At 37.9% G+C, this 12494-nt stretch overlaps 1 protein-coding gene across 3 annotated transcripts; it reads left to right on the top strand.

The window, feature by feature from the left end:
- The first annotated feature begins 1316 nt into the window (after positions 1 to 1316).
- On the top strand, positions 1317 to 11243 carry LOC104601629 (AIG2-like (avirulence induced gene) family protein). 3 transcript variants are annotated; one of them, XM_010265047.3, is made up of 5 exons: positions 1317 to 1534; positions 8528 to 8600; positions 10427 to 10507; positions 10739 to 10822; positions 10960 to 11243. In XM_010265047.3, the coding sequence occupies exons 1-5, from the start codon at positions 1398 to 1400 to the stop codon at positions 11098 to 11100; spliced, it is 516 nt and encodes a 171-aa protein (XP_010263349.1). In that variant the 5' UTR covers positions 1317 to 1397; the 3' UTR covers positions 11101 to 11243. The 3 variants fall into 3 exon arrangements, with proteins under 3 accessions (XP_010263349.1, XP_010263346.1, XP_010263348.1); XM_010265044.3 differs by having other exon boundaries at positions 10427 to 10519; positions 10721 to 10822; XM_010265046.3 differs by having other exon boundaries at positions 1319 to 1534; positions 10427 to 10519.
- Positions 11244 to 12494: the final 1251 nt, after the last annotated feature.

Below are 12494 nucleotides of genomic sequence, written 5' to 3'. Positions count from 1 at the left end.
TCATTTCCTCTGGCCGGATAGAACCGCCACTACTCCTTTTGTCGGAGCCGTTTCTGCGGCTAGTAACGACGGTGGCAAGTGGCGGTAGCAGGAGGCCGTTTGAAGTGCGGTTGTCAGGCGTCAGATCCCAAATCAGTCAGGTGCGTTGCCCTTGGATACGACGTCCTTGGTGTCAAGTACGTTTGGTCAGCCTAGTGTTTCAGAAGCGAAGTGTTGGAGTGGCGAGCGAGATGTCTTGAGTTCGGTTTGGGGAGTGTTTCGAACTGCCATGGGCCAGCTCGGGTCACAGCTTTGGGAGGCTTGGGGCCCAATATAGTTTGTGCTCCTTGCAGGGAGCTCGGGTTCTCCTTGCAGGGAGCTCGGGTTCTCAATAGGGAGCTCGGACTCTTGGTAGGGAGCTCGGGCTCCTTTTAGAGCGGTCTGGTGGAGTTCGGGCTCAGTAGTGAGCTTGGACTTGCTTTCGGTGCTCGCTTCGGGCGCTCTACTGTCCTGAGTTGCTTGTTTTTACCACGTATTGGGTGATTGCGAGGTCGGGCCAAATTCCCCTTCATCAATACCTAAACTTGAGATTTACACCTTCAAGACTGGGCCTAAATTTATCTTCAATGTGACCCAATTGACCCAGAGTTCATATCAGATTCCTGCACGGGGCCCGCCAGTTTTCTCTAAAGTAGTTTGTAATCTCTAGATTTATTACTTGGTAGGCTTCACCTTAACGAATTAACCAAAAAATGGCTCGAATCTTTGGCATGTTTTGTACATCTCTGAATTTGATATAGCTTTTACATTTTAAAAATTTTGGTGCTGAGATTAGTTGAAATTTAGCTGTTTTAGTTGTTTTAGAGGGGGTATTTCAATCATTTAAAAGTTTAGAATTATTGAGAGGGGTGTTTTAGTTATTTATAAAGATTAATTATCATTTTATTTGAATTACTCCTTAAACTGGTTATTTATAGATATTAAAAGGGCATTTAATCATTTTTGCATCCCTTTGCATTTCAACGTAGCTCGTTGGCCATACTCACAGCGGTTCCTCTAACAAGGGTCATAGTTTTTGTTATTCTCATATGTTGTTATGTTGTTACGTGTGGGTATGGGCAGGTGGAGGTCAATTTTGACTTGCCACGTGTACGTTCCACAGATCAGCGGTGTGTTCGTAAGGTCAATCTCACCTGGGATCTGAAGTAATGAAAGGCGGGTTCCATTCCCATGGTCCATGATATAGGGTGTACAGTGTACTAACGTCTACGGTTGGGTTTTGTGGGCCCCATCCATCTCCCAACGATCCAACATTTTTCTTGGATCTTTCCTCCCTTCCAGGGGGTGTGGGAGTGGGAAAATAAGCAGATAACACACCCAGTCACACACACACACACAGAGAGAAAGAGAGAGGCATCATGGGATCCTCTCCTGTTCTCCAGAATCCCCAAAGTCTCCACAACGTCTTTGTGTACGGAAGCCTTTTGGCAGACGAGGTTGTGCGTGTGCTATTGAAGCGAGTCCCTGAATCCTCTCCCGCTGCCCTTGACGGCTAGTAAGTCTCTCTCTCTCTCTCTCATCCGTATGTGTGTAAATTGGATATGCTTAATGGGTTCTGATTGAACGGTATCCTTATCATCTTATGGGTCCCTGTTTTTTTTTTTTTAAGTATTTATTTGGAAGTTTTGAATTATTGAATGCTTCTGAATCTGTTCGCCCCAATTCTTAGATTCTATATACACTTCCACACAGAACCCAGCTCTGGATTGGAATAATAATTTCAGGTTTTTGTTCTTTGGTTAATTAGACTTTGAACTATTATATTCTTTCTTGGTCTGTGATTAGCTTAGAAGTAATTGGAGTGAGTGTCAGCTGATAATTTCCTTTTCATTTTATGAGAAAAGAAACCACTTCTCAGTCTCTGTTTTCTTTGTATTCTTTTTCCTTCTTGTATTTCTGGTTTGAATCTGACTGTTGTTGAGATTTACAATTTTCCACCCCACCCCCTCTTCCTTTTGGTTGCTTGGTTTGTCCCTTCTCTTTATCCTAATCTGTCTTTCTTTTTATCCAAAACCCTTGTCATGCAAGACCGTAGTTTCAGGTTGGGATTGTAATCAGTGTCTCTCTTAATTCAAGGTTTAATCCACGAGAATGGATTAGATGCCCCCTCTTTTGGTTGCTTCGTTTGCTTCCTCTCTTCACCATAGACAGCAGAATACTTAAGGAACCTTAGAGATTGGCTTTAACTCTTCACCGTGGACAATAAACACTTTACTCAGAGTGCCTTCCATTTATTTTCTTGTTGTTGATGGTTCATTGTATTTCATTTAAACAATGATGGCAATCATCCAACAGAATTGATTTTGCATGAGAAATTAGCAATAATTCAGGGAGTTAAGGCGTTAGGTTTAGGTTAATGGTCCAGTCATGGAGCCAGCATAATAAAGCCAACTATGCCATGAGATCAGAGGTGTAAATCAGGTCGTGCCACCCGCGGCCCGGCATGACGGCACACGGGCCGTGCCAGGCCCGGCATGATCGTGTGGGCTGTGCTGGGCCTGGGGTTTTAGGTCCATGGACCAGGCCAGCACGGCACGACCGAGTGGGCTGGGCCGGCATGGCATGACCAAGCGGGGCCGTGCCGCCCATGGCCCGCGTGCTGACACAACGCAGCACGGCCCATATATATTACATATATATATTTTATATATTTATATATATATATAATATAATATATAATATATTTATATAAATTATAATTATATAATAATATATAGTATATAATATATTAATAAAATAAACAATTATTTTCAATTTTACTATATTAATTCATTTAATTATTGTATATAGAAGCAATTGTATACATCAAAATTCATATAAAATTAAAATTTTAAGTTTTTTTTCAATTTTTTTAAATAAATAGCTTTGGCCTAGTCCACGGCCCGGCCTGGCCCAAGGCTTGGCCCATGGACCAGCCTGGCCTGCGGCACGGCACGGGCCAGCAAGGGCTTGGGCCGTGAGCTGTGCCGGGCCGACCCCCCAAGTTATCCCAAGGGAGCGTGGCACGGCCTGCAGGCCGGCACGGCACGACCCGATTTACACCTCTACATGAGATCTATTAAGGGTTTTGGAAGTCCGAGCACTTATTTAAGTTGTGAACTATCATTTTCTGTTTTACTTCGAAGATTTTTTTCTCTTTGTTTCTTTGGAAATCAATAAAAGGGATTGATTAGCCAATCATGAGGCACCTACCCAAGTTGTGGCTGGAGTGTTTATTTAGTGAACAGAATGGAATAGAAAAACAGGATTTATGTAGCCGACCCCATATAGTTGGGACAAGACTTAAGATGATGATGATATTAGTAGTAGAGTGGTCAGAGGTTCTAGAGGAAGAGGCATGTACTGAATTTCAGATTAAGCTGTGATTTATCTTTTTTTTTTAATATCTCTAGGATTTGACTAGTGATTTGGGAATTTCCATTTTAATTTTGCCAATGTAATTTTGTTTTACAAATTTTTACTTGAGTAGATTGGAGTACTTTGTTTGACTGTCTTGTTTTGTTTAAATTCTTTAATGCTCAGGAATGGAACCATTTCTTCTTTTATATATAGTGGATTTGGATTAGGGAATGACCTTCTTTTTCACTAATGGTGGGGGCAGCTGGGTTGCCCCATCAGATGTTATGAGGTTGTTTAATACAAATTTATTGACACACAATACCAGAAGATAGAAAATATTGTGGCAGTGTACAAAGGCAGAAGTGATTTGGGGTTTGTGGAGTGAAAGAAATGTGAGAATTTTTGAAGATAAAGCATTGGAGGTTGAGATATTGATTGATCTTATTATAGTAAGGGTTGCTCATTAGACCTTGGTAAGTGATGACTAATTGAATCATTCTAAGTGATGACTAATTGGTAATCTAGGGAAGTCTGTTTTTTGGGGGTGTAATAAGAATCATAACAGTAACACTTAGGTTAGCTTTTCTGGCCCAATTGATCAACGCAATTCCATAAGGGCTGAATTGCTGGCCTTGATCCAAGGACTAAACTGATGAGTATGAATGGCATGAATACTGTTGAGATGGAGGATGGAGGGTGACTGCCAAATTATAATTTATTGGATTTAAAAACAAGAGGAAGTTCCTTGGAATTTTAAACCTTTAGTTAGACAGGTACAAATCCGTGTCAGCAGTTTGAATAGCTCATTCAACTGGGTGCTTAGGAGTGCAAATGCTTTTGCTGACCCCTTAGCAAGAATACGGGCTGTAATGAATCATATGGAATGGGGATTACCATGGTGTAGTTTTAATTTGTAATACTTTGTAGTTTTATATGAATTTGTTTTATATTCCTTTAGTCCTCTGTTCACCATTTATGGTAGTTTGGAGAAAGGTTCAAAATATTCTTACGTATCGGCCGATACGTATCATATCGGGGACTTCCCGATACGCCTCTATAGGGAGTCTATCGGGTCAGGCCATGGTTCAGAGGGTATCCGGGACTTAAACTGACCCCTCTGAACCAGTTTTGAAAAAAAAATAAAACACAAAAAAAGCGCCGATATCGGCCTGTATCGATATTTAGAACCTTGGTTTGGAGTTGATCTTAATGAAATATAATGCTGTTTTCCTAAAAAAAATATGGATACTAGATTTCGTAGGCATCTGTCGATCTAGTGACCATAAATTCATTTGAGAGAGAAGAAAGACAAGAGCTAGATTACTATTTAGGAGAAGCTGTAGAAGCATAATTTCAGGCTAAAACAAATCAATAAGGACCTGGGGGAAATGCATTTGATCACATAGAGGCTCATGTTGTAGGTACTAGTAATTATGCAAGCAAAGGTTGTACCTGCAAGGCCAGTGGCACAAAACTGCCCAAGTTGAAAAAAGAGTATAGAGACTTAGAGATACAGCTAAGAAACACGATCCTGAATTCAGGGATTCCACTTTCATCATGATGTAAACTTGATGTATTTTTTATCAGAAACGGTAACTTCATTAATGAGATTTAAAAATCTGAAATACAGACATGAACCCCTAGTAGAAGAGGTTGGGCCAATAGACATGAAATTGCAGCACTGCCCAGTAAAAACTCTCCCTTACAGTCCCTTGTTTTGCTAAGGTATCAGGTAAACTTGATGCATCAAACTTGATGTATCAGGTAAACTTGATGCATCAAACTTCATGCTATCCTGAAAATTGGTTAGCAGGTAACAGATCAATACATCCCAAGGCTAACCATACGAACTTATAATTACAATAAAATATTTACAGTCATGTCCAGGCCTAAAGTACACAACTACATATTTTCACCACAACCCAGATTTTGCTAAAGAATCGGCTAACCACCCAAATGAGCAGTTCAGGATGCTGCCTACTTCTCTTGCTTCTCTAACTAGTAACGTGTACATTCAAGGTGACTCATCCTCTGATCTCAACCGAAGAATAACTACTTTGCAGTCACCCTCAACAATTAGATTTGTCCAACCTTTGAAGGAAACCAAATTTAAACCTTGAATAAAGGAAAACATCTCTTCTCTTGGAATTACATTGCCCCACAGGCCCTGAGAAGCCAAGTAAGATATTACCACTATTGTCTTTCAGAACACCTATGCTAGAAGAATTAGGGTTGCCCACACTGCAACCATTTAGTTAGTTTCATTCTGTCCCTCTTTAAAGCCCTCCATTACTCAAGAATTTGCTGCCTTCTGATGGAAGAAAGCCCACTAGTCTGCTAGCCCCAATAAATCATTAGTTGTGAACCCCTTAAATTCTTGACATACCAAAGCCCAATATATTATTCTCACCTGACGAGCTCAACTAAAGATTGTACATTTTGTTATTTGTTCTTGAATTTACATTCCTTTCACCCAAATGGTTCCGCAAAATTGCTGCCCTGGTACAATGCCACAAGATTTTCTTCCTTTCTGTGCAACAAGATGTCAAAGATACAAGATTTTTGGAAGAGGTTTCCAAGATGCCCAAAAGAGGAGGAAAAAGCACTTAGATACTTGAGTAGCAATCTGATAAGTCAACAAAGGGTAGTTTTTGCCTTCCCCACTGTTGAGACAATGAAAACATTTTCTGTTTCCGCTGGAGCATATCTAATTATCAGTATCAAAGTTCATTTTCTATACCAGCATGATTTATACTAGTATATTTTTTGAGGGCAAACTGGAGTTGTAAAGAACCAGTTTTAACTTAAGGAAAAATCATTAGAACTCTTACCCGACAAATGAAGGGCCCATTACAAGTTATAATGGATTAGACTTGGCTCCCAATCGTTACCAATATATCATTTAGCAGTAAACTTACAGGATAATGAAGATTATGCAAAGGGAAAACTTATAGTTGATTAGCTACAAAATTTTCCAGTATGATATCTTTTGGGTATCAAGTTCAACCCTTATGCAAAACCTATTGCAATCAATTCCTAGCTCTCTCAAGATGAAAATTTTCCCCCATTGGTTAACATTTGATACAGAATTAATACAGGCTCGTATTAATTCTGGGTGGAAGAAACTAAATTTTGATGGCAGCTGTTTGGGAAATCTGGGCCCATCGGGCATTGGTGGGGGTAATAAGGGAAGAGAATGGAAATATGTTAGCCATGTTCTCAGGTCCTATTCAGCATGGGGATGTGGTGAGCTCAGAAATGAAGGCAGCAGTTTATGGTGTTGAAAGCTAAAGAAATGGGGATTCACAGGTTGATTATTGAAGGAGACTCAAAAATTGTGGTGAACTGGCTGAAGAAAAGGGAGGGAATAACTTGGCAGCTAAGGAATGAGCTCAGGTGCTTCAAGCAGGCTGCTAAAGACATGGTGATTCAAATAAGATGGATTAGAAGGTTCTAAAGACATGGTGATTCAAATAAGATGGATTAGAAGGTCAGCCAACAGCATGGCTGATGGTCTAGCTAAGCAAGGAGTTCAAAGACAATCTATGTTATGGGCTATGTTGTAGTTAGTGGGATTTTCTTTTTTGGTTACCTTTGGGGCTGTGATGTAATTAAAGGAATTGTCCTTTGGGCTATGATTTGGGGCTGTGATGTAATTAGTGGGATACTTTGGACTTCTTGTCTGCCAACTTCTTGTTGTACATGATTTTTTAATTAATGAATCTTTTCTGTGTTGCTGATCAACTAAAAATTGAATTTCAGATTCATTTCGGATATTGAGTTTCATTAATAAGTTAAACTAAAAATATCATATTATATATTATTGAAATGAAGTAAATGAATTTGATGTTGTATATCATGGACAAAATGAATTGAAAATTACCTTTATGAGACTTGAACTTATGACTCTTTAGTAAATAGGCAACATTCAAACCAACTTTACCAATGGATCCAATTTGATTTTTTTTTTTTGTATATACAATCATATAAATTTAAACATTATCAGATCAGATAGGGTAGATTCATACTCAATCCAATTATAAATGGATCCGATATATATTCAGATTCACACAAATGGATACTGTTTGCATCCTTATTCATAGGTTGATTTGGCACATGGCACCAAGTGGTCGTAGTGATTCAAGTAACTAATAACTATTACAGAAAAGAAAAGAAAAGTATTTGTGAAAAGAAAATGAAATTTCTATGTTTTTATGGCCTCATATTTGCATGGAAATATGGCATTGGCTTGGAGCTGTCATCTGTAGTTTGTTTTATAGTAGGCTTAAATCTGTTCATGAATATGATGCCCTGATGAAGGGTCATTACCCAACAGTGGTCCCAGCTATTTGGTCTTGGGAGGAGGCCTATCCTTTGGCACCTTTTCACATGAAGTGGACAGTTAGCCACTCTCAGAATATGATGCCTGATTTGATTGTTTTTTTTTTTTCTTTGCACTTGTATATATTCTAATTTAAACAAATATAAGTATACTGAAAACATCACTTCTTAATGTTGTAATTGCAAGTTTAAGATATAATTATTTTCTTTGGGAAAAACAGCTCTGGCTAAAGCTTGGATTAAAGTTTGTTTTCCAACATGTAAATTACAATTTCTTGCAATAATACTCTTTTTTCTACTAGTCTAAGTGATCATATGTAGAGTGATGCATACATTTTTATTTTTCTTTTTTGGTATCTCTTGCAAATGCACTGCACACCACCACACATCTGGAACATTGTGTCATTTCAAGTTGGTCCTGTAACTGTAACTGTCAGAACAGGTAGGCCCCACACAGTATTCCAGATATGTTCTGTAAGATGAATTTGTAAGGGGTAGAAGAAAACAAAACATGCTTGGCATTTTTCTCATATTTATTTGATTATTTGCCAATATTTCTTCTACAAAATAAGGCTATGACCTAATGCTGCTCCCAGCTATCTCGAGTCTTGGGAGGAGTAGACTAAGTATAGACCTAACCTCCAGTATATTTTGCTCAAAGTAGCCATTCCAGCATGTTTGTTGTAGGAATTGAATGTTTACATTAGATCTAGCATATTCTCCCAGTCTTTTCCTTCAGTCAAAACCTAGAACACCAATTGTTTAAGTAACTACATTTTCATTGCTGACATGAATTTTCACATTGCAGCCATAGGTTTAGCATAAAAGGGCGTGTATATCCAGCAATTTTACCTGTAGAGAATAAAAAAGTTACTGGAAAGGTATGTTACAGACCTTTTTTTTTCTTTTTTTGTTTCTTGTAATTGCTGAGAGATATACATAAATGTTGGTTATGTTGGTCCAGATTAGTTGTCCTTGTGTTTTATCATCTTAGATTATAACTATTCTTGATAACTTTCTTTATATACATTCTAAGATATGACAGATTATGAAGTGCCCATTTTTCAAGAGAAAATTCAATCCTATGTCTCACATTGATATGATTCCAGTGAAGCCAATTAAGATTAAAGAAAATTTTAAAGACAGCATATCCTTGAAACTTTAAAGCAGGGGGATAAAACTAAATGTTCAATGGTGAACTTTCTTTCATTTGACTTATAGCACCATTGTCAATGAAAGTTGAAGTTGCAACAAATATTACCTTTTTGTTCAAGAAATAAAATGAAATCTGTGGATCTGTCTAAGATTTGATGATGGAAATATGTTAGCGGTAGGTTGCATCAATTGTTCAAGAAGATTATTCATGGGCATCACCAAGCTATTTTTGTATTGTTAATGTAATTGTTACAGTTCCAAATAGGACGTAAAGTGAACTCCGTCTACTTTGAGGGAGACGAACACCTCCAAAGAGATGACTCTCAATTAACAAAAGAAAATTCTCATAATGTTTAAATAAGAGGGAAATTACAACTTAAATAGACTCTTGAATAATAACTGACTCCTAAAAACTTGGCCCCTAAAATTAAGTAACAACTTGACCCACTTATCCCAACCTCAATTTGACCAACAACTTCTTGCCAAGATGTGACTGACCCAGATACCACATGGACCCACTACTCACTACCCGTGACCCACTATGCTTTTACCCAGCTCATGACACAATAACCAATTGTAACCATATCCCCTAAAAGACTTGTTCTCACTTCACACATACGACTCTTCATTTATTTACAATTAACAACCCAGCTAATATCACCCCAAATATGTAAGTCCTACTAATGGGCATGTGACAGTAATATCCAGTTTTTCATTTTGTCTATTCACCAGGAGCATTCACTTAAAAAACTAATTGTCATCCTTCTGTATACGAATGTCATGGTTCAGCTTGAACCTGACCCCAAAGCTGCTTCAACCTGAACCTGACCAATCTAAAGAAATGGAAACCTGAACCTGATTCTCCACCCAATAAATAGCACAGCTATATTCAACCAAGGCTATTTTTATGTGTACCAATTGTACAAGGCAATGGGCTGGATTTGGGGGTTTCTCACTTAACCTGACACACTGACATCCCTACTTATGTGGGAAGAGGTGAGAAAAGCTTGTCATGTAAGAAGTCACCTAATTCATTCGAATCTGCCTTTGTCTTTTTTGCCCTCACTTTCTGGGTTAAGATGATCTAATTGCCAAGCAAGGGCTTTTTCTTAAGTCCCACCTTTTATTTGTTTTGTAACTTAAATTGTTAGCCCATAGCCTCATTGATGAGGGAAGTTTTTGATTTCTCATCCCATGAGTATTAAAGAATCAATTCTCTGGGTCTGGATGTTATTTTGTGATGTAGATTGTGGCGTAATTTATATGTTAATTTGTTTTAATAGAATATATAGTCTGCTAAATAAATATATAGATGTTTCTTTTTTGTATAAATAATTTACATGTTAACTTGTTCTGTTGCTTCATGAAACAGCCAATTGAGATATACAACTATTCATGAAATTATGCATGAGACATGAGCACTTTATTTAATTGGAGACTGCTATTTATTTCCTTTTTACCAAAAACGTTAGAATGAACAATGCAAGTGATATAACTAATCCCAACCTTATGATTTAATGAGTCACTGCTTCTAATGATGTTTGAGCTGCAGGTCCTCAAGCATATAACAGATCCTGAATTAGATATTTTAGATGCTTTTGAAGATGTTGAATATGAAAGAAGAAGTGTTGAGGTATCATTAACAGTAAGTACTTATTAGAATCATATTATTTATTTGCTATGAATGGGTCTTGAACACCCTGGTCTTCCAAATGACTCCATGACCTGGAGGGGCGATACCATTGGAAATATAGGGGAATTAGGGGAGTGGTCCAATGGTGTTGCCTCTCCTATCTTAATTCATAGAGCAAGTTCAGTGACTTGGCCATGTGTCCAAATTTTGAAGGGTGAGGAATGTTTGCAGGACAAGTCTGAGAAGATAAAGGCTCACACCTATGTTTGGGAAAACAAGAATGACCCAAACTTGTATGGAGAATGGGATTTTGAGGTAAATTTTCTCTTCTGCACATCCTGCTCTCTCTCTCTACATTTTCTCATGTTTGTCCGTTTTCTAGTTGTTAAAGGTAATTTTGTGAGTTGATTTTAGCCTGCTTCTTTGATTCTGTCTTCTTTATGTTTTCAAAGGAATGGAAGCAAGTACACTTGAATGATTTTCTAAGGATGAGCAGCAATTTCATGGAAGAGCTAGACCTACCCGATTCAAGGACTAGGGTGGTTACATACGAATCCTTCTTTCAGGCTGGTGATGAAAAGTCGATGGCTTGATAGGATTGCCTTTACTTCCGTTTCTTTATGCCTGCAAGGAGTCTAATTCCCTTCGTCTCTGTAAATCTCAAGCTATCTTCCTTTATCTAATAATTAATTCAACTGGGGAAACAATAACCATATTTTCCTCTTTATTATCTCCATGATGGGTGAAGTCTACCTTTCTTAATTTCTCACTTTATCCATATTCTAATGTAATTTAGTGCAAGGTTCAAAGTATCCATCGCCCAATACGTATCGTATCAGGAGCTTCCCAATACACCCCTACAGAGGGTGTATCGGGTTTCGACCGGTTCAGGGTGACTGAATGGTGGTTCCAAAGAAACGTACTTCTATATCAAAAAAGCGTATTCGTAAAAATATTTGGAAAAGAAAGGTGTATTGGGCAGCGGTAAAAGTTTTTTCGTTAGCAAAATCTCTTTCTACCGGGAATTCGAAAAGTTTTTTTGTGCGACAAATAAATAATCAAACATTGGACCTTAAACCGGCCCCTCTGAACAAGATTTGAAAAAAAAAATAAAAATAAAATAAAATAAAAGCTATAGATACCGCCCGATACGCCTCTACCGACGTATTAGATGTGTCGATATTTTGAACCTTGATTTAGTGTTTGCACCACCTCTCATACAAGTGATGTGACTTAAAGAGTCATTACAATGGTGGAACGAGAACTTAGACTGTGATGGTTCGATCTTTTGTAATTAGACCTCCAAAGGAACTCAAAGGGGTCTAAAACAGAACTGATTGGATGGTTTTGTCAGATACGTTGCCTTAAGAAAGCTAAAAACCTCCCTCTTATTAGGCCTTACTTGATAGGCTTTAAGATGGTTAAGTAAAATACTAAAATCAAATTACATTCTATCTTGCAAATAATTTGATTGATACAAATATCATTTGAGGGAGAATACGAGGCCGATTCCCATTTTTCAAGGACCAAACTAGAGTTATAAAGGGTGCAAAGTTTTCTACTTGAGTCAGGCTCTAATTGAAATTGTTGGACCCAGACCGTGGTAGCTCTAATTTGGCTTTCTTAAGACATTAATTTGGCCTTGGATGAAAATTCCCAACCAGGTTGGACTTAGATTGACGCTTAAGCAAACCCAACCAATCCAAGAATGATAATACATCAATAACATGTTTTTGTATATAAAGTAACAAATCAGCGCTTCCAACGTTTGCCTTTTGCTTAACTTAGTGGATTTGTGGATGGTGTCAAATTTACTAAGGGCCCATTGGGGGTTTGGAAACGGAATCAAAATCTCATTCTCATTTTTGGTGTAATGACATTCCTCCATTTGAAGGAATGGCAATTTCTTCTTTATGCTTTGGGAATAAAATCTCATTTTAATTGATTCCAATGTTTATTCTGATTCTTGTTTTAACCAAACAGACTT

Source organism: Nelumbo nucifera, chromosome 8 (assembly GCF_055504915.1).
Source record: "Nelumbo nucifera cultivar China Antique chromosome 8, China Antique-T2T, whole genome shotgun sequence".
Taxonomy (NCBI): Eukaryota; Viridiplantae; Streptophyta; class Magnoliopsida; order Proteales; family Nelumbonaceae; genus Nelumbo; species Nelumbo nucifera.
This window is presented reverse-complemented; position numbering and strand designations above follow the sequence as displayed.